This window comes from Podarcis raffonei, chromosome 9 (genome assembly GCF_027172205.1).
Source record: "Podarcis raffonei isolate rPodRaf1 chromosome 9, rPodRaf1.pri, whole genome shotgun sequence".
Classification (NCBI taxonomy): Eukaryota; Metazoa; Chordata; class Lepidosauria; order Squamata; family Lacertidae; genus Podarcis; species Podarcis raffonei.
In genome coordinates this window covers 54,766,534-54,786,714 of record NC_070610.1, presented here as the reverse complement: position 1 = coordinate 54,786,714, position 20,181 = coordinate 54,766,534, and the positions used below count along the sequence as shown (strand labels likewise).

At 40.4% G+C, this 20,181-nt stretch overlaps 1 protein-coding gene across 18 annotated transcripts in view; it reads right to left on the bottom strand.

Moving 5' to 3' along the window:
• Positions 1–20,181, bottom strand: part of CAMK2D (calcium/calmodulin dependent protein kinase II delta) — a 137,392-nt gene that overhangs the window by 30,774 nt on the left and 86,437 nt on the right. For 12 of the 18 annotated variants that reach the window (XM_053403668.1, XM_053403682.1, XM_053403683.1 and 9 more), the window contains 8 exons: positions 19,097–19,199; positions 17,833–17,916; positions 16,527–16,621; positions 14,583–14,705; positions 12,629–12,712; positions 11,379–11,421; positions 4,367–4,404; positions 2,920–2,952 (listed from right to left, as the gene is read on the bottom strand). In XM_053403668.1, the coding sequence (XP_053259643.1) occupies positions 2,920–2,952; positions 4,367–4,404; positions 11,379–11,421; positions 12,629–12,712; positions 14,583–14,705; positions 16,527–16,621; positions 17,833–17,916; positions 19,097–19,199 (603 nt within the window). The remainder of the gene's footprint in view (positions 1–2,919; positions 2,953–4,366; positions 4,405–11,378; positions 11,422–12,628; positions 12,713–14,582; positions 14,706–16,526; positions 16,622–17,832; positions 17,917–19,096; positions 19,200–20,181) is intronic. The other 6 variants (XM_053403670.1, XM_053403680.1, XM_053403669.1 and 3 more) reach the window with 1 other exon arrangement.

The following is a 20,181-nucleotide window of genomic DNA, read 5'->3' as shown; positions in this document are numbered from 1 at the left end:
CTTTCTCTGTGTACCATAAGAAAATAGGCTGGTTTACATATGATGCTTGCTGAACTACAGTTTTGAACTATGTGCATTTGCTAGAATAGGCCTAAGCTAAGCACTGGGCTCCCGGGGTCCCTTTACGTATGGTGCAAAACCATGGGTTTGGATTGCTTGCTCTCACAAGCAATAAATAAATAAAAGCAAAAACTTAACTGAAATATAATTTGGCCTTCACAAAAGTATCATTCTAAAAAAAAGAAGAAAAGCAAAATGATCACAAACAAAAGGGGTCAGTATGGGTATCCTGAGCACGAATCAAATATAAAGTATCACTCAAGCAACTTTCATCTCTGGAAGAACATCCTTCCGATAGAAAAAGGGGTGGAGACATTCACTTGTATATTGCAAGTGCAGATATACACTTTGAAGTTGTATTCCAGCCCCCCCCCCCAAAATGTGTTAGATCCATGGAAGTATTTATTTACTGTAATGATGGGAGGTATTACCAGTAGTGTAAGATTACCAGTAGGATCAAACTAGATACAACATTAATTGCATATGAACAATTAACATGCACTTTCAAAATGTAAATAAATTGAGGTGGGGAAGTAAGATCAGGTTTAGCACTTTCTCTCCTGATAAGAATTACCCTCCACCCCCCCAAAAAACTGTTCTTGCCCTTGGAGGTAAGCTCCCATTGGAGACAGAAAAGGGGACAGACCCAGAAGTTTTATTGATTATGCAGACTACTTGTTAATTAGGTTCCCCACTTGACATGAGCTCAGTCAATTTTTGGCCAGGGCAAGTCCATTTGCCATACATATATTACATATGACATCAGGTATGGCGCTTGCTGGCATTGTCAACCAACTGATCGATGGAGCATACAAAGCCCTGTGCCTTTTTTTACAGAGCTGATTTCAAACCCCTCAGGCAAAGGAAATTAGCTCATGTGACAAGCTCGGCTCGCCACAAGTGAGGGTGGTAAGTATCGAGTTCCTAATTCCTGAGCTGAAGTAACATATCAGCCCTACAAAATACTTGGAAAAGTTCCTTGGAAACCTACCACTTATTTCTGCTGGAATCAACTTTATCTGTGTTCAAGGAAGCTTTGGTGGCACCACTGAAAGCAACATGTAGGCCTACAAACAGCTGTGTAATATTCTTAATTATAAGCAATTAACAATGGAAAGATTTGTAGACTGTGTGTCGAAAGGTAAAACCCTTCTTGCAAGCATGCTGACCACAATCCATCTTCTGCTGAAGTCAGCGGGGTGACAGAACTCCCACTGCTGGATTGTACAGTTTGGGTAGGGTTTCTATAAGGACACACTTTGGAAACAGGAATTTAAGAAGATTTTCTTGCAAATGAAGCTCATTTTGCACTTTGCAGAGCCAGGCACAATTCAAAAAATGCCATTCACCATTTCCTTATTTTTGACGGAAGAGCCCCTCACTCAACCTCGTCCTTCTATGAGGATATCTACCTGCACAGAGACAGTGGGTTGAATACTGAGCTGGACTGTAGTGTTTACATTTATATCCCACCTTTTCTTCAAGGAGTTTAAGGTTCTTCCCCTCTCCATTTTATCCTTACAACAAACCTGTGAGGCTGAGACTGGCCCAAGGTCGCCCAGTAAGCTACATGGCTAAGTGGGGATTTGAACCCTGGTCTCCCAGGTACACCACACTGACTATAGTCATATAAAGTTAGGCAGGATGTCATGAGGCAATTACCCACCCTTCCAGAACTAAACGTTCACGTCAACAAATGTGTGACTGGTACAGCAGATACAGGACTGTTGAGTGGGTTTCAAAAGAATATCTTATAATACACGATGTAGTATGTTTGGCAAACAGGCTGTTAAGCTTTGCACTGGACTTGCTACCAGCCCAGACATCCACCTAACTGTGTATTCCACATCCCTGCTGCCGCCACCTTCATCTGGACTTGACTTGGCTCTGCTTGCTACCTACCTTTGTCCTCTATGCTAATCAAGGGACAACTTTAAATTTGCTTAATTCATATGACATTGCACAGTGTTTGGTAGTAGTCTGTTCTGTTTTTATTTGGCTCGTGTATCTGTAGGTAAAATACCCATGAATGTAGTCGTCCACCTCCATCAAGAACTACCTACAGAGCTTTACTATTCATCAGCAGAATGACAAGTACTAGAAAGGAGGGGTCCTTCAGAAGCACTTGCTCTTTTTAAGAGGAATGAAATGTATAGTTAAATGTTGGAATAAATTTTCACACCATGTGGTTCCTGCAGTGGAATACAGGAGGTGGTGTAAGAGAAAGGGTAAAAGCAGAGACTAAATTTTATTGTTTATTGCAAATACTGCACAATGCTCACAGGAACCGGGCACTGGCTTGAGCAATAACTCAGTTTTCATATTACAAACACCTCAACATATAATTGAAGGGACAGCCCTATCATGTTCTTACATTTTCAGAAATCTCACCTACGTTTAATACCAGAAGATCACAATGACTATACAGAAGGTTTTTTGAATAACTATGATATTGTAGCAGAACAGTTGCACTGGCCATTGCTGCATCTACTTTGCACTGATATTTGCACGGTCTATGAGATGGGTGCAGAATCTGTGGTCTCCAAATGTTGATGGACTACAAAACTCATCATCCCTGGCCACTGGCCACGCTGGCAAGAGCTGATGGGAACTGAGGTGCAGCAACACCTGGAAGGACACAGGTTTCTCACCCTTGTCTGTGACCTTGGCTCTGGAAGAACTGATAGCAATTAATTCAGGATGTCATGTTTACACTGAACTGATGCAGAAGTTACAAGCCTGTATTTTAAAAATCTTGTAGCTTCCTTTTGCTACGTCAACAGATCTAAATGCAATAATTTCATCTCTTAAGTGTGAACGTTTCACAGGAGGAAAAATCTGGCAGATAAAGATCCTCACCATCATCTGAACACTCGAACTTGACTTCCTTTTCTGATATGACCAGTCAGAGGGAAAGGAAAAGAAGAAAATGTGACTGGTTGGATTTGAGGTATCAATGCATGGAGAACAGTATATTGTTTGTTTGTTCTAAGAACAGCCTAATATACAGGTATTCAGGATGGGAGTGGGATCTCCTGCGTGAGAAAAATTGTGAAAACAAAGACTTTGATAAGATGCACACTCTCCACCCGCCACTTCATAGGACAGCAAACACAAACGCAAAACAGAATCCTGAACACACAGCAAAGAAGACCCCCATAAGTGTAGTGGTACTAGCAAAGTGTTGGCAACAATTATACTTAGCATTACTGTTTAAACAGACCAATTTTGACAGAGATGGTTACAGACATACAAGACCTTAGTACTGAATGAAACAAGCTGTCTGAATTAGACCACATTTTAGGTAAGTTAACCTATTGAAATTACCCAGTTAGGAACACTGGAAAGGACCAGGTTGACTTTGGATAATGTCATTTTGTAAAGTGCCCAAATTGTTGAAGGCAGTGGAGACGAACACCCTGTATTCCCCTCAGTGATTCAAGCAATATATTGAAATAGGTCCAGTTAATCTTGGAATTTGTGCTTGGTCCATGGAAGCAATAGGTTGCCAATGGCTGGTTTTGAAAAAGATAGGGTGGACCTAAGTGATTAGGGTGCCTTTAAGGGAATTATGAAAGGGTATACATGTAACGAGTCCAAGAGAAATATACAGTGAATTAGATATTTAAAGGTAAGTAACAAACTTCAATAAAAAGTTGCAAGGATAAAAGCTGAGGTCAAATACATATTTCAATGAAAGCTTGCAAAATAGAAGAAATGGAAGTTACATTTTCTAATATTAGCTGGATTGCTTTAATTGATCTTGTGTTGACAAGTCCTTCTGGGAAGAAGAAATATTCCCTCCCCATGCCCCTCCAGCTCTTCCTTGGCTATTTTGCAAAGTATTTACCCAGAATCTTTAATTTACAGAGCTTCTCTCCTATTATGGAATTCTGAGGTCACCCAAGTTTAGAAACTCTAAATCACACAGGAAAACTGCAAGATTGTTCTGCTTACGGACATCTTTTATTTGGTGTAAACTTACGCACTGACTTCCGCCAAAGCACACCAACTACTGCTGGCAGAACCCAGCTCAAGGGTTGCCAACCCCTGAGGTATAACCTTCTGACAAACGGAATGCCAAGGACACATGGAGGCTGCCTTCCCAAATGGCTGGTCCATGATCAGCTGCAAAGCAGTGACTTAAGTTTATTCAAGCATATATATTTTCTTTTTCTTAAAAAGCAAACCCTAAAGGAAGAGGACCAGTTATTTCAGTGCCAAAGTAAAGAGAATTTAGAAAGTCACATGGTAATGAAAAGTAAATAAGACGTATCATTAGATGACCTCAGTATTTGTAGCCTACCTTCACTCCATCAGGTTTCTTCAGTAAACTCTTGGCTGCTATAAATTGAAAGGAAATAAACAATGTCAGCCAATGTAATTTGAAATCAGTGAAACAAAACAAATGAACAAACTGGGTGTATTTTCTTTCCTTCTACCCTTTGCATTTATCATCACATTTAAAACATCTTACCATACCATTTTTATATTTTGCCTTGCAGTTGTCTTTGTTTTAAATATTTGCTTGTATCTATATTAAGTAGTGATGTATGGAAGTGAGAGCTGGACCATAAAGAAGCCGAAGAATTGATGCTTTTGAATTATGGTGCTGGAGGAGACTCTTGAGAGTCCCATGGACTGCAAGAAGATCAAACCTATCCATTCTGAAGGAAATCAGCCCTGAGTGCTCACTGGAAGGACAGATCCTGAAGCTGAGACTCCAGTACTTTGGACACCTCATGAGAAGAGAAGACTCCCTGGAAAAGACCCTGATGTTGGGAAAGATTGAGGGCACAAGAAGAAGGGGATGACAGAGGTTGGACAGTGTTCTTGAAGCTACCAGCATGAGTTTGACCAAACTGCGGGAGGCAGTGGAAGACAGGAGTGCCTGGCGTGCTCTGGTCCATGGGGTCATGAAGAGTCGGACACGACTAAACAACAACAACATATTAAGTATAAAAAGGTAAAGGACCCCTGACAGTTAAGTCCAGTCGCAAACGACTCTGGGGTTGCGGTGCTCATCTCACTTTACTGGCTGAGGGAGCCGACGTCTGTCCGCAGACAGTTTATCCACGTCATGTGGCCAGCATGACTAAGCCACTTCTGGCGAAACCAGAGCAGCGCATGGAAATGCCATTTACCTTCCCGCTGGAGCGGTACCTATTTATCTACTTGCACCTTGACGTGCTTTCAAACTGTTAAGTATAGATGCCTATAATACTAGTAAGATTTTTATTGCTGAGTGTAGAGCATTAAAACCTCCACACAGATGTAATATTGACTATTAGATCTCTAGATCATTCATGCAGACCTGGAACAGGTAACAACTTCTCTGGAAGACAAAACCGTTATATCCCAATAATTTTTTTTGGCATAGAGGTGAAGGAGAAATAACAGTTTGTCACTGCCATTCAGCAGTTTAAAACACATGCACTGAAACATCTACCTGTGAAAGGTATCTGGAAGACCAGCAGATTATCATGTTACAGGTGCAGTGAGTCTTAAAGCCTAGGTACTGCAAACAAGTGGACCATTTACTACTATTTTGAGATGCTATGTTACAAAAAAAGGTCTGGTACATTTTTAGTTCATAGAATTGTAGAGTTGGAAGGGACCACGAGGGTAATTTAACCCAACTCCCTGCATTGCAGGAATCTTTTGCCCAATGTGGGGTTTGAACCCATGACCACGAAATTAAGTTTCTCATGCTCTACCAACTGAACTATTTGTCTCTTAACACCTAGGTCCAACCAATCTTTACTAATTGTAGATTGGTTTATAAGAACAACAATGCTACGGACAAATATATTTGACAGAATACTGGAAAAAGCCCAAGAAAAATGCATCCAAGTTGCAGTACTGAGCATCTGAGGAAAAACATCAGGTTCCAAGGATGGACTAATACTATGTGTCATACCTGGGGCCACTGTGTAGTTAAAAGAAAAAGGGAAACTTTGGTGCACTGATTTGTTTCCAGCAATTTGCCTGTAAAGCATACTGTAGCTGAAATCAAGAAGACTAAACATTTTAATCCCACTGCCTTCAATGAAACCTCAGCTATTATCCGCTGAAACTTTTCATTGATTTAAGCATATATATTTTTCATACATATGACCATGCTATAAATTGTAAACAATTTCTCCTGGATGGTGCTCAGCAGTTTGTTTTTTTTAGTAAGGGAGCCAGAAGTAGGAATACTCTGCAGATATACAATATCATTTATTTCCCTCTTCTTTGTTGTCACATCTATCTTACTGTGGCTTTGTGCACACAAGGAATTTGCCCCAATAGAAGCGGCGTGGAAAAGACTAGGGTCAGATTATCATTAAGAATTTAAACCCAACTGCCATTAAAATTTTGCAATATTTAGACAGATATCATCACTTTCTTTTAAATTAAAATGGTTCAGAATAATACACATGTGTGAAAGTATGATGTTGATAACCACAAAGGAAGCAATTTTCTAAATTATAAATGCATTTGGAACTATATCTTTCACAATATATTTTGAGGAAATTGCACAATATTATCAATGCAAATATAACCATCTTGGTACAAGTGAAAGAATTGCCCATGCAGATATTTTACTGTGCTCTAAATAGAAAACAGGGAAACTGAGTATTTGTTTGGCATCTTACCAGATGGAGTCCTGTGCATGGTGATGGGGACACCACTGCATACACAAGGAAATATCTGCTATGCTTATGTAGGGTACTATACCTACATAGATCTCCATCAGGAGTAGGGAACTCTTCCCAGCCTGAGGGCCACATTGCCTCCAGGCAGGGCAGTTCAGCATGTGGCCCTCAATGCCTTTTTGGTGGCCCTTGGCAACATTTGACGCCCCCCTCCCTGCAGTTCTTGCGCTGCCTTCCCAAAGCCTGGTAAGCAAGGTGCTGGGCTTTGGAAAGGAGGTGTGGGGGCTCTGACAGGTTCCTAGAGTCCTCCAACCTTCTTCCCAAAGCCTCGTCTGTGCTTTCCCAGCTTTGGGGACAAGGTGGGAGGGCTCTAGGACCCTGCCAGAGCCTTATGCTTCCTTCCCAAAGAAGGACACCTTGCTTAGCTGGCTTTGGGAAGGCAGAAGAGGGCTGGGGAGGCATCAAATTTTGGGCTCACTCTCCCCTTCGCACCAGTTGACAAGGCAGTGTGCAGCCCACAGGTTCCATGTCAAAGTACTCTTGTGGCCTACTTGGTATGAAAAGTTGGACCACTCTGCTCCAGGGGTCACATATCAGTGGTGGGTGGACCACAGGCAAATGTGGGCAGATCAATCAATTAATTTTTTACCTTTGCAGAGTAGGCTAGTTTCTACACACACTCACACACTCCCATTTGTCCTCCATCCAGGGGAAAAGAAGAAGGATCAGAGTTCAAGGCCTCATTCCAATCTGGCAGAAATACTCAAAGAGGGTGCGAAGAAGGGTCAGTTAGGGATGGTGCTGGCCTGGAAAAGGGCTACACAGGCTTGGAGGACTGTATTCAGCACCCAGATTTAAGGTTCCCCACCTCTAGTCTTTGTGAACAACCCGCAAGTTCATTTTCCAATTAATATAGCCCTCTTTTTGAGAAAAAAATAATGAACAATCGTACACACATGTTGCTTGCATCACCCATTACCTCATGTGGGAAATAGCAGAGCATAATGTGCTGCACAAGCTCTATCCCATACATACAGAAAGCCATGGTCTTTATTTATCGTATTTACAATTCCACTACAGTGATACAACATACATTTAAAGAATAAGTCCTTTATCTGAGAATGAAGCAGCAACCCAACTGTCAACCATTAGGGCTAAATATCTGCTGCAAACAATGAGGCAATATCCTTGAAATGTCACAGCCATTTGTGGCACTATGCTGCAGCAGCAATCAGTACAACTGGAGCACACATTTTTAAACATTAAAAACAATTCAGGGATAAAAGCACAAATGAAAAGAATGACAACTTTGCTAGTAACTAAGCTTAGTGAACTTGTGGAATATTGGCTTAGATGTAATGAGCACATGTAGGATTGGCTTTTGAAAGTTCTTTGGGTTATATTTCATTGTATATCAACAGAACAACTATGACAGCCATAAATTTGGAATTCACCCCTTCTGCTGTAATAAATACTATGGGGCAGTGAGTAAAATATATCCAACCAAAAGTTCATAATTAATCTCAGCTACAAAAGCCACTGGGCTGGGCTTTGAACCAATCACTGGCTTAGTTCAGATATACATTTCCCAGCTAGCGAAAACACACTTTAGCAACCGGGAAGGAACATCAGGACAACATGCTCCACCCTTGTCTCCCACATTCCTTGGTGTGAAGATCCAGATTAGCTTTAACCACAGTTCTCCTTTATAGCCAAAATGGGGAACTGTGGTTTAATGTCAGCTTACCTACCACCATCTTAAACCATGTGCAAACTGTGGGTAAATATCCTGATGCTGCACGGTATCACATTGTTCCAGAAATAATGGGAAGATGTAGTTTTAAGCTATACGGTATTGGCATGCCAAGGAAGGGAAGGGACAAGGGAGGGAAGGGGAGTTCTGACGCTCATTCCCAGTTACTAAACTATGGTTTAGCAAACTAGGAAATGGATATCTGAATTAGGAAACTAACTCTCGTTTTAACTTATCTCACAGGATTATTTCGGCCAAAAGAGATATATTTGATGCTACAGTATCAAAATATACAAAGTGGTGATTTACACTGAGCATATTGTAACCATTCATTTGAACCTGTAGAGGATAGTTACAATGAAAGACTTGTTTCGCAACAGACCAATTTCAATTAAGTATATTCCCTAATAACCATTGAGAACAACAAAAAAGAAGACGGGCATTTCTGCCAATTTTTCATAGTAAAAAGGTCATGAATTTAAATAATGTCCTACTTATATATCAGCTAACCCAAAGAAACGGAATTGAGGCTGGAACTGGATGTTATTAGAGTCATATGACTGTTGTGAAAAACAGCATCTTTGTGTCTCCTCTCTCTCTCTTTCTCTCCCCAGTAACATCTAGTACTACAAAGTATGCCATGATTTCATACCCACTGAAAGTTCCCTTGCCCCCACAAGCAGCAGCCAATGAAATGGAGCAGAGGAGGCTGGAAACTCACAGCGTGATAACGTCATGGGACTGCTATAACACCCAGTTCCATCCAGACACAGCGTATCAAAAAACAAGAGTGATTTGGGACAGGCAGCACATTGTTTGGGAGAATGAAGATAAAAACATTCCTTTCAGCTCCCGAGGGGGCTTACCTCACAAGAAACATACATTCCACATTACAGGAAGAACAACAAAAAAGGAAATAAATAAATAAAACACTTTTATAGATACATCATTATGGACAATTTACTCCCCAAAAAGGCATGCGATGCAACAACAAAAATCAAAATTAGATTCCCCTGGATGGCACCTTTTCTTAAAATAACCACAGTAGACAAGTGCCACTCAAGAAGAACGGAAAAAACAAAACAGGGTCAATTCAGGAATGGATGAATGGAGTAATATATTAAAATTATTCTTTGTTCTGGGGAAGGTTACAAAAAAGGAGAGAAAATTACAGTGAATATAGGATGCTGAACAACAACCATTGCAGGTGACCAGACACATCTTTAAATCTATTTTTGTTGAGAAGATAGTTAGTTTGATGTTTCCACTAGAACTAAGGTTAAATGGGTGGGTGTGGCAGTTTCATAAAAACATTCATTAGATTCCACACTACCATTTTAATCATTTCCCACAAGCAGTGGGCATGAACAGCCACAAAAAGGTAAGGTTAACACCTCTTGCTGCAAAATCAAAACTTTTGTGGCAACAATTGGACCTGAAGAATACTCAGTTCATTTGCACTTGATTATTACATGGAAATTAACACAGTTCTTGGTAGTTTATTGTTATCCTAGCATATGACAGAGAGGCTGGGCTGTGTACTTGACAAGAGCAAAGCCTTTTAATTTCTCTTATTACCAGTGTAAACTCTCCCATGCACATTTAAATTTGTAAAGTACTTAACTCTGTCACAACTGCATCCTGGTTCAGTACTTGTTATATCCCTGAACAGATAGTTTGGGGGCTATTTGCAATCTGTTTGGGTTTTCACTAACCTGAATAATTTGCTATTATAGCCTGGTTTTAGCCAGAAGTCTTTACTTCTTCACTTTGATGCTCAGCTGAAGGTGGTAGGTGTTAAATTTGACACCATATATCTCAAGTGTTCTGCCATAGTTTAAAATATGATAGGCTAATCATAAATTAATGAATTGTATTACGGAGACAAAGGTATTGGGCCCATAGGTGCCTACTTTCCCTATTTGGTAATCAGGCACTGTCTGCAGTGGCAAATTCAACAAATGGTGATAATATGTTTTGTTGGTAATAAGATAATGGAGATTGCTCTCTAGATTCTATCTATGTTTCTATCTATGTATCATCTAGGTTTTGCATTTTATATTCTCCTCAAGTGATATACGTCTTTGGAAATTAGTATGAGAATATCATGTAGAAAAGTTATTTGAAAGGTTGAACTGGACTAGCAAGTCTTCAACTTTCACTTTCAAAACCATCTTTAAAGTTATAATTTCTGGGTTCCTCAACCGGCATTGGCTGCCAAACGGGAGGTCCTTATAAAACAAAACATGTAAATACGGTCATAATCTGCCCTTAAAAATGAGGAGAATTCACTCCAAGGAGCATCCAAAAGCATGTTGAAAACAACAACTCTAAAAATCAAGTAGATCAGTATCAACAAAATGCAAGTTGACCTGCCGTTTGACAGAAAAGGTTTCAATAAGGACTTCTGGGTATCTCTAGCTTTTCTACTTTGGCATATAGCTATTCTTATCCCAAGAGAAGAGAACTTGTTATGGTATTGAATCTTCTGATTTCATGTTGTAAGTCATCGTTTTGAATCTGGTGCCCTCCAGATGTTTTGGGCTACAACTCCCATTAGCCCCATCTGGCATGGCCAACTGTCAAGGATGTTGGAAGCTCTAGTCCAAAACTTGTGGAGGGCACCAGGTCGGGGAAGGTTGTTGTAAACAATGCCAGCAGATCTAATAACCATGTCTAACTACTATAATATGAAAGGGAGTGAGAAATGACCAGAGATGAAGGATGGAATTAACAAGATGCCCACTTAAGAAGTTTCATCTCACTCCAATTTTACTTAGCCAATGCAAAGCAAACAGATGTGTATTAAACAAATATGGCATCCGGACACATGCAAAGATGAACTAATTTTGACATGTACTACAGGAACATATACCACATCTCAGCAATTAGCAATATGGTGTCACACAGTGCACTGAACATACCTGAGAAATTTCTTGTAGCCAGCATAGTTGTCAAAATGGCACCCTAAAAAGACATTCAACATAGTAAGTCAATATCCTCTACAGTATTTCTGAAGATAAGCAAAAGGATCTCTCTCTTACTTCAAACACACAGAGGCCTGCTGTTGGATAAAATTCCCTACATTTGAAAGGTTTAAATGGCCCGTGTGACTATGTAACATGCTTCTTTATTTTAAAATTTATACCCAGCCTTTCTTGATGAGATAAACTCAAAAGCTTACACAGACACACACACAATAATCAAAATAATCAAAGTGACAATAAAAACAGTTCAAAATACTGGAATCAATTTCCTACATTAAAACCAAGACCAGGATGCAATTCAGTTTTACAAAATGGGCAGGCAGAACTGTAGCCCATGCTAAAATCTCAATGAAACAATACCGTATTGGCTGCTTGCCTGAAGCATAAATAGAGGGCGCATAAAATGTGTAAAGGATAGATTGCCTCAAGGAACACAGGCCTGTTCAAAACTATTTGTAATGCTCTCCAAAAAAATTTAAAATAATAATAATACTGAATAAAACAATTTTCTAAATGTGTAGGTCGTTTTTCTCTTTTAAAAAGAGAAGTTAAAATCCTTTGTTAATCACTTTAGACTTTATTGAAAGAAAACCCTGCATCATCATTAATGTGGAGTGGAGGTGTGCAAACAGGCGCTCTCTCATTCATTCTACAACAGGACTCATGGAACAGAGGTGCTGTCGCTAACTGAAATCTTTGCAAGGACTCTGAAGTGGGAGGAACTCTGTATGAGCAGGAGGTCCTCTGTTTTCTTTAATGTTTGGAAATGATCTATGGAACATTCCTGGACAGTTCAGAGGGGAGGGGAGCAAATATACTGGAAGTACTGGATCAGAATGATGGTAAGTCAAATGTTGCAAGCTGAAGTATGCATATGCAGTAAGTATGTATAAACATTCCCAGTCTGTCGTTTACTGAGAACTTGATTTGTGAGAGGGCTTTTGTTTTTGAAACGTTCCCCCCCTCCAACCCCCCCCCAAAGAAACTGTTTGGTGGTAGGAGAGAACTCAAGGGGAAAAGAGGTGCAATATTAGGGAAACGTTACTGTCATGTATGAGAGAGGGAGAAGCAGCCATAGAGAATACAGACACTCAGCTAATGAATACCTGCTGCTTTTAAGAGACACTAACTATATGCTTTCAGTTTCTCAACTAGCAGGAGGTCTGGGGGGAAACTTGCTTCCTTACCTTAAGTTTCCTTCTTGCATTGAATTTCTTCAGGCAGTCTACAGTCTCCTGTCTGTGCATCATAGAAGCCACAGTAGAACGTTGCTGAAGAAAAGGGTGGGGGGAGAGAAGTGTTTTGGTGCATGCAACCAGATTTGCAAATTTATTCAGTATTAACAATCTCCATGAACAATGTTTTCTGGAGCTACTTCCAGATGCCAATGGCAACTCTGGAGCCCTTGATGAAAATGACAAGGCTCCTCCCACCATTTGACTGGTTCTGCAACTAAATAATGAAAAACAAAAACAACTCCACAATTGCCCTGCTTTAACAACAATAATCCTTTGAAATGATCAGAGAGCAAGGTCCCCATATCTAAACTTTAGAGTCTGAAGTGTTTAATTAAAAGTGGTTGGCTCTTCAATATAATGAACTGGATTTAAACAGGATTTAAACCAGGCATAATCAGAAGTAAGTCCTATAGAATTCAATGGAAATGACTCCCAGGTAAGTGAGGTTAAGGATTTGTGAGGGTTTTTTTTATTGCATTGCACTGTAGTTTTGTTCAATATTACAATGCAATATTATGCTGTGGTTGTCTTTGTTTTAGTAGATTCTTACAGGATATAACAACATCGTACACTTAAGTAATAACATATCCCACCCTAAACCCCACCGCAGAAAAGGCCCATTCTCGTGTTGCCACCCTCCGGACCTCTCATGGGGGAGGCAAACAAATAAAGGCATCAGATTATAATCTCAGGGTCCTTGTGGGTTCACCAGAAGATGGTGCTTAGGCAATACATGCAAAATAACATACTAAATTCTTATCCCAGATTACTATTTGTATAGAAAGCGGTAAGCAGCTTAATTTAACCAAAAGGTTTTATAATGTGAAGGGAGTCCCCTGTTCATTTTTTAGCCATATGTACACTAAAAGCCATACCAGTGAGTTAGGGGAAAAAAGCATTTGTGCCTTAAACCTTGTGCCAATTTTATTAGTTCATTTTTCCAACAAGTGCTATTTGCCATACTTTATTGTACCAATTTGTCAGAGCAGCACCCTCTAAGTTCTTCCAGCAACTCATTATTATGAGCCTGCATGCTAGTAAAGGAGAACTTATTAGAGGTTTGAGATGTAAGTTCATGTTATCTGCCTCGGGGAAAAAATGAGCAGTAACAGCTCTGGACACTGAAAGATGTTTTGTCCAGTAATTGCTTTTATTTCGACAAATACTTCCTCCCAGAACTGAGTCACTTTCCCACATGTCCACCACATATATTGATTAGAGCCTAATGTTCCACAACCTCTCTAACATTTTGGTGAGTAGGAAGAGCTAATATGGGCTAACTGTATAAGGGTGAGATAGGTATTTGTACTCCACTGTAGTATTCATGGTACTGCCGAACTCCAGTTATTGAAACTGGTGTTCTGTGAGCCAGAAACACATACCCCCAACACCTTATTTGAATTTACAGACTATTTTTTCAATATAATTCACCTTAAGGTGAAAATGCTAATTATAATTGTGGTGCCCTGGCTATTAATATAAAAATGATTATCATTGGGCAGCAACAATTCTAATTATCAGATTTCTAAATGTATTTATTTATTATACTAATATCCAAATTACCTCCCACAGAATTCAGAGTGGTGTATTCAGTTCTTCCCCATCCCATTTTTATTACAACAACCACCCTCTGAGGTTAGTTGACTAAGAGGGATGGTGACAATCAGACCTTGAACTTCATGGCTGAATGAGGGCTTGAACCCAGATCTCCCCTGGGCTAGTGTAACAATCTAATCATTACTCTGGCTCTCACATTGTTGACTACAGCACTGAGCTGAGATTTCAGGTAATCAGGGAAGGAAATCATGAAATATTTTACTGCAAGTGGAATAGAAAGGCATGGGATACAAGTTTTGGACTTTGCCCTCTGAACAAAGAAGACAGCTAGTAGAATCCTACTTACACAGATCCAGGGGTGTTTGAGGGCCTCTGATGCATTGATACGTTTGGCAGGATTGATTGTAAGCATTTTGTTGATGAGGTCTTTGGCTTCTGGGGTCACCGTGTCCCATTCTGGTGAAGGAAACTTGGGGGAAAAACCATACCCATGTCACACATAATCAAGATTCTTTGACACAGAGAATTTGAAAGGAATTTCAATGGCTGTTATTCTATGCTTTCTGGGCCTTCAAATCCCCTGATTTCTAAGCAAGTTGAATCAAATCAAAGAAGCAGAAAATGGGAGTGGACCCAGAAAATTAATTTATGTTAATTTATTTAAATTAATTATTAATTTAAATTTAAATTAATTTAAATTAATTTATTTAAACAGACACGTTATGTCTGTTTGTTTTATTAGAGAAAAAGAAAACGACCCCAAGAGGCACAGCAAAACCTAAAAATATCTAAATAAAAAGCAACAACAAGCAATATGAAGGGACGTGCTGGGGAGAACAGGTGAGCATAATCTCCTAAGACAGGTGGGAAGGGATACCCACTTCTGAATGCCACTAATTCTTGCTTGTTGATTACCACAAGCAGCCACATCACCAGGGAAAGCACAAACACCTGTTAAGTTTGCTGGCTGTGCTCCTGAGAGCAGGCTATTACATTATGAAAGGCAATTTGCACAAAGGAGTCCTCCGAGTCAGCAAGAAGGATAATCATGCTGAAGAATAGACATTTGTCCATTTGAAAACACATCACTATGGGCATCGCATAGGAATGAGCTTGACAGGAGGGGGGAAAACATCTCATAATTCTGAAACGTCTTTTGGCTGCCGCTTCTGCAGCTGCCAGACTCAAGGATTCTGAGCTGTGAGAAAGTATGATGGATATACTGTAGGCGGTGCTGGTATCTTGCATGGCTCATTTCACAATTCTCCGTCCCGGGCAAACATATGCAAACTTGCAAGCAAACCAAGAGAGATCACAGCTGCGGGAATCAGTGACAAATCTAACTGAAGAGTGAAATGAGGAAATGTAAGCAGCACCAGAAAATGAAAGGGGAGGGGCCAGTTTGTATAGAGAGGAACATCCGTTATAGGTGTGTGTAATAGAGACAGGGACAATTTAAAAAGGAATTAAGAACTACATGGAGGCAGTTTTGTTTGTGACAGGGAACAGAAATCAGATGTTCTTGGACTCCAGCTCCCATCAGCTACCTCCAGCACTTACAGTGGGTCATGGGAATTTGCAGTACAGCAACACCAGGAAGACCAAATCTTCCACACCCCTTGTTTATGTCATCAGTTATTTATTATTTTGAAAATGTACACCTTGTTTTACCTCAAAAAGAAATCAAATCAGCCTTTGTTCATATGAACAACATGGCAACATATGGCACCCACAAAGGCCACCACCACTCTCAATTTTTATTTTTAATGGAGCTTTGTTGGCTTTAGGGAGATTTGTCTGGTTGTGAAGAGGTCACTTGATTTGGGGGGTGGGGTGGGCTATTTATTCTGTTGGTGTTTTATTTGCTTTGGGGCGGGCGTATAGGTGTTTTGTCTGGGGGGGGGCGGACGAAAGTTATGAAAACTCCCAATTTTTTCTTCAGTGAAATGGGCATTCTGTGGTGCAAATCACTGTTCCTTGTATGTGTCCCTGGACTCAAAAAGTTTGGGGGGGATCCCTGGGATATACAATCTTGTGGTTTCTCTTGTTACATCACAGCTGCTTTTCCCATACGTTAGTTCTTTAAAGTTCCTGAACAGTTAATTGTTCAATGTTGCTCATAGATTAAAATGGTAGGCAGATAATAGGAATGAAAAAGCAACAACGCATCATACGAATGACTGGATGCTAGAATCACAAGCGAATACTTAGCCGTTTTGCATCACTGTCATCCCCACCATTATCATATTATAGTGAGCTATCATCAGAAAACAAGAAATTGAGGTATTACATCATACGCTCCAGCCTTGATCTGTTGGTAGAGTCTGTGCTGATCTTCATCCCAAAAAGGAGGGTATCCCACCAAGAGAATGTAGAGGATAACACCTGGGGAAGGTGACAATAAGGACACATGAATATAAGAAGAGCCTGCAGGAACAGGCCAATGGCCCATCTGGTCCACCATCTCACAGTGGCCAATCAGATGCCCGAGCAAAACCTACAAGCAGGACCCAAGCTCTCTCTCTCTCTCTCTCCTCTTGCATTTTCCAGCAGCTGGTATTCAGAAGCATACTGATTCCAAACTGGAGGCGGAGCACAGCCGTTATGGCAATCCTTATCCTCCATGAATTTGTCTAATCCTCTTTCAAAGCCATTCAAGTTGGTTAGTAATCACTGGCAGCAAGTTCCATATTTGAACTAATCACTGTTTTGTTTTATTTGTCCTGAATCTTCCAACATTCAGCTTCATTGGATGCCTAGTAGTTCTAGCATTGCGAGAGGGAGAAAGCACCATCTCTGTTCACTTTCTGCTTACCACACATAATTCTATAGGCTTCTATAATGCCGTCTCTTGCACACCTTTCCTCTAAAATAAAAAGCCTCAGAAACTGCAACCTTTCCTCACAGGGGAGTCGTTCCATTCCCTTTATCAACTTTGTTTGCCCTTTTCTGAACCTTTTCCACATCTACAAGACCGTTTTTGTGGTGTGACAATAGCATTAAACTAAGTCAAAACGACTCGAATAAATATTTTCCAAGGGAACTGACACAGCTTTCTGCAATTGGATCACCCAGCTTATAAAAAGAGCAAACAAAACTTTGAAGCAGATTTGGACGGGAGCTATGTTGATGCAAAATGGGGCTCATATTTAGATCAGAGCCGTTTGCTGATGGAAGGGCTGTTTATATTCTCCTTTCACTATCTCTTTACTCCACCCAAATCCCCCCTGAATAAAGGTACCTGCCCTTTCCCCCTAGAGCAGGAATGGGGTTCAAATGCAGCTCCCCATGCCTCTTGATCCAGCCCAGGAAGGAGAAAGAGGGGCCAGCTCTGTTCTCCTGCCTACCAACGTCCTTCAAATCTCTCCTTCCCCTCCTCCAAATTTATGCCAGCCCACGTCCACATGATTTTAATTGTATTGCAATGATTTATTGTAAACTGTCTTGGAAAGTTATATACCGTAAAAAATGGGTCTATAAAAAAATAGTATCTAGCAGAGGTTTTTAGGAGGAGCAAAGCAATGAAATATAAAAGCTCGCTTACAGAGGCTTTTAAAGGAAGAAAAAGAAAATCCCAGAAATAAAAAAGATCTTACCACATGCCCACATGTCTACTGGCTTTCCATAGGGATCTTTTCGTAGTACTTCTGGGGAAAGATATCCTGGCGTACCAGCAAAACCTTAAAAAAGAAAGTATCATTCTTGTAAAACGATCCATATAACATCAGTGATTCTTTTAGAACATACTTTAGATATTTGTGAGTCTACTGCATTTTCAGCAACTCTTCCAACTTTAACTATCTGTAGGGAAAGAGATCTACTGCTCCTTGTTCTGAAATAGGCATTTGTGAATCGGTCTCATGAATTTCAGGCTTTCAGCTCTGAAAAAGGCAAATGAATTCAGAGAATCTCAACAGGGGAGAAAGCTTCCTGTATTCTTCCTTCAGCCCCTCTAGAAAAGTGAACTTGCACCACACCCAATTTCTGAATTATCTTTCCTCAACTGCTCTCCCTCCCCCAGCGTCCTGGAGAGGGAGCTCTATAGGGTTGCAGCAAATTGCTAAGAGAGAATCAGGTCTAAGCTGAGCTCCTTAAAGAGATTTTGCAGGATCAGGCCTGCGGTACATGACAGGTGATCCAACACACTCCAAGACATCTTTGATGATCTGGTTTTCCCTCAGTGATGTTACTACCCTGGCTGACTATGTATTATCATGATATCATCATGTTCACAAAGTGACTCCCGGTTGACCTGGTATCATTATATGGAGGAGATATAGGCCCCAATAAAAGGGGAAGGGGAAAGAATGACAGTAATCAAGTCTTGGGCCCACAAAACTTGGGCCCACCGCCTATTAAATTTGTACCCTGCTCTTCTTCCATTGAACTGAAGGTGGTACAGATCCCATGCTACCCTCAGAACAACCCTGTGAAGTAGGTTCAGCTGTATGGGAGCTGTGGAAAAAAAGCCACTAGTAACTTCCTGGAGGATTGTCACAAAAAGATTTAATGCTCAGCATTTCTCAAGAGGTGTGTTGGGAGGGGAGCTGTTTGAGGGAAGAATCAGCTAGAATGGTGACTAGGGATAAAGTACAGGAAGTGCCCAAAACACACCCACCTGAGGAAGTGGGAGAATGCATGCTTTGCATGCAAAAGATTCCAGGTTCAATCCCTGGCATCTCCAGGTACAGCTGCAAAGGACTCTGACTCAAAACCCCTGAGAGCTGCTGCCAATCGGTGCTGACAATACTGAACTAGACTGGCCAATGATATAAGGCAGCTTCTTAGTTTCCATGTGAATAAGATGGCACAGCAGGATAGATACAGAGAGGAAATGGGTAAGTCAGAATGTTCTCTTACCAAACCAAGCCTGTTGTTCACCTTGCACTTCAATAGCCAATCCAAAATCTGCCAGTTTTACCGCTGCTCCCTTTGACTTGCTAGCTAGGAGCAAGTTCTCAGGCTTAATGCAGGGAAGAGGAAAGGGAATGGGGGAAAATGAGAGATCATGTAAGTCATCATTTCTTTAAATGCCTACAAAGAAGATGCAGAGACTGTTTTTGTTATAGTCTTCAGTTTATAAAAACTGTTTTAATTGTTTTTTAAATTTTGTGCATTTACTGTTGTTTATTGCGCTGATTGCCTCGGACCACGAAGCGTTTTATAAATTTGTTAAATTGATAAATGCTCAAATATGAGTTTATTTTAATCTACACAAAACAGAAGAGTTCCAGGATAGATTCTGAAGACTCTTCCTCAGAGGGCTCTTTTCATCCCTCTTTGTTAACAAGATGCCCACATTGAAAGCTCAGGGCCAAACTACATGCTACACTTAATGCATAGAGTGCACTTACATCTAAATTTTTCATTTAATTACAGGCACAGAGGATCAGATGACCAACCCTTCAGAGCTGCAGGGGGTCCTAATGTTGCTCTCTCTACATCTGGGGCAGCTTAGAGGGCTAGTAAAAAAGCCAACCACCTCTCATTGCTTCAATGGGAAGGTTTTTTTTCCTTTACCAGCTGCCAATAGCCACGTGGAAGGAAGATTTTAGTCCTGATCATTGCAGGAGAGAGAAGGGATAAAGCTTTTCTTCCTGCTCGCTGCTTAGCCTAGTTGCTCTCTCCCTGCGCCCATAATTAAATACAAATTGGAGATATAGCTACACACAGAGATGGGAAAGAAATTTGATTCAGTTCGCATTTGAAGGCGAACCTACATAATTCACACTTTCCAGAACTGAAAAACAGCTGTCTATTGAAATTTACACTTTTCTGAATTCTGTGGCGCTGTTTTCCAATCAGTGTTTACAACAAATGCATGTATTAGGAGAAAGTGTGCAAAAAAGGAACACATTTGTGAAAATAGCGTACAAAATGCATATTAGGGAAAATTCCTTGTTATTAAACGTATGCATCAGTGGAAACTACTTACAAAAGTGTGT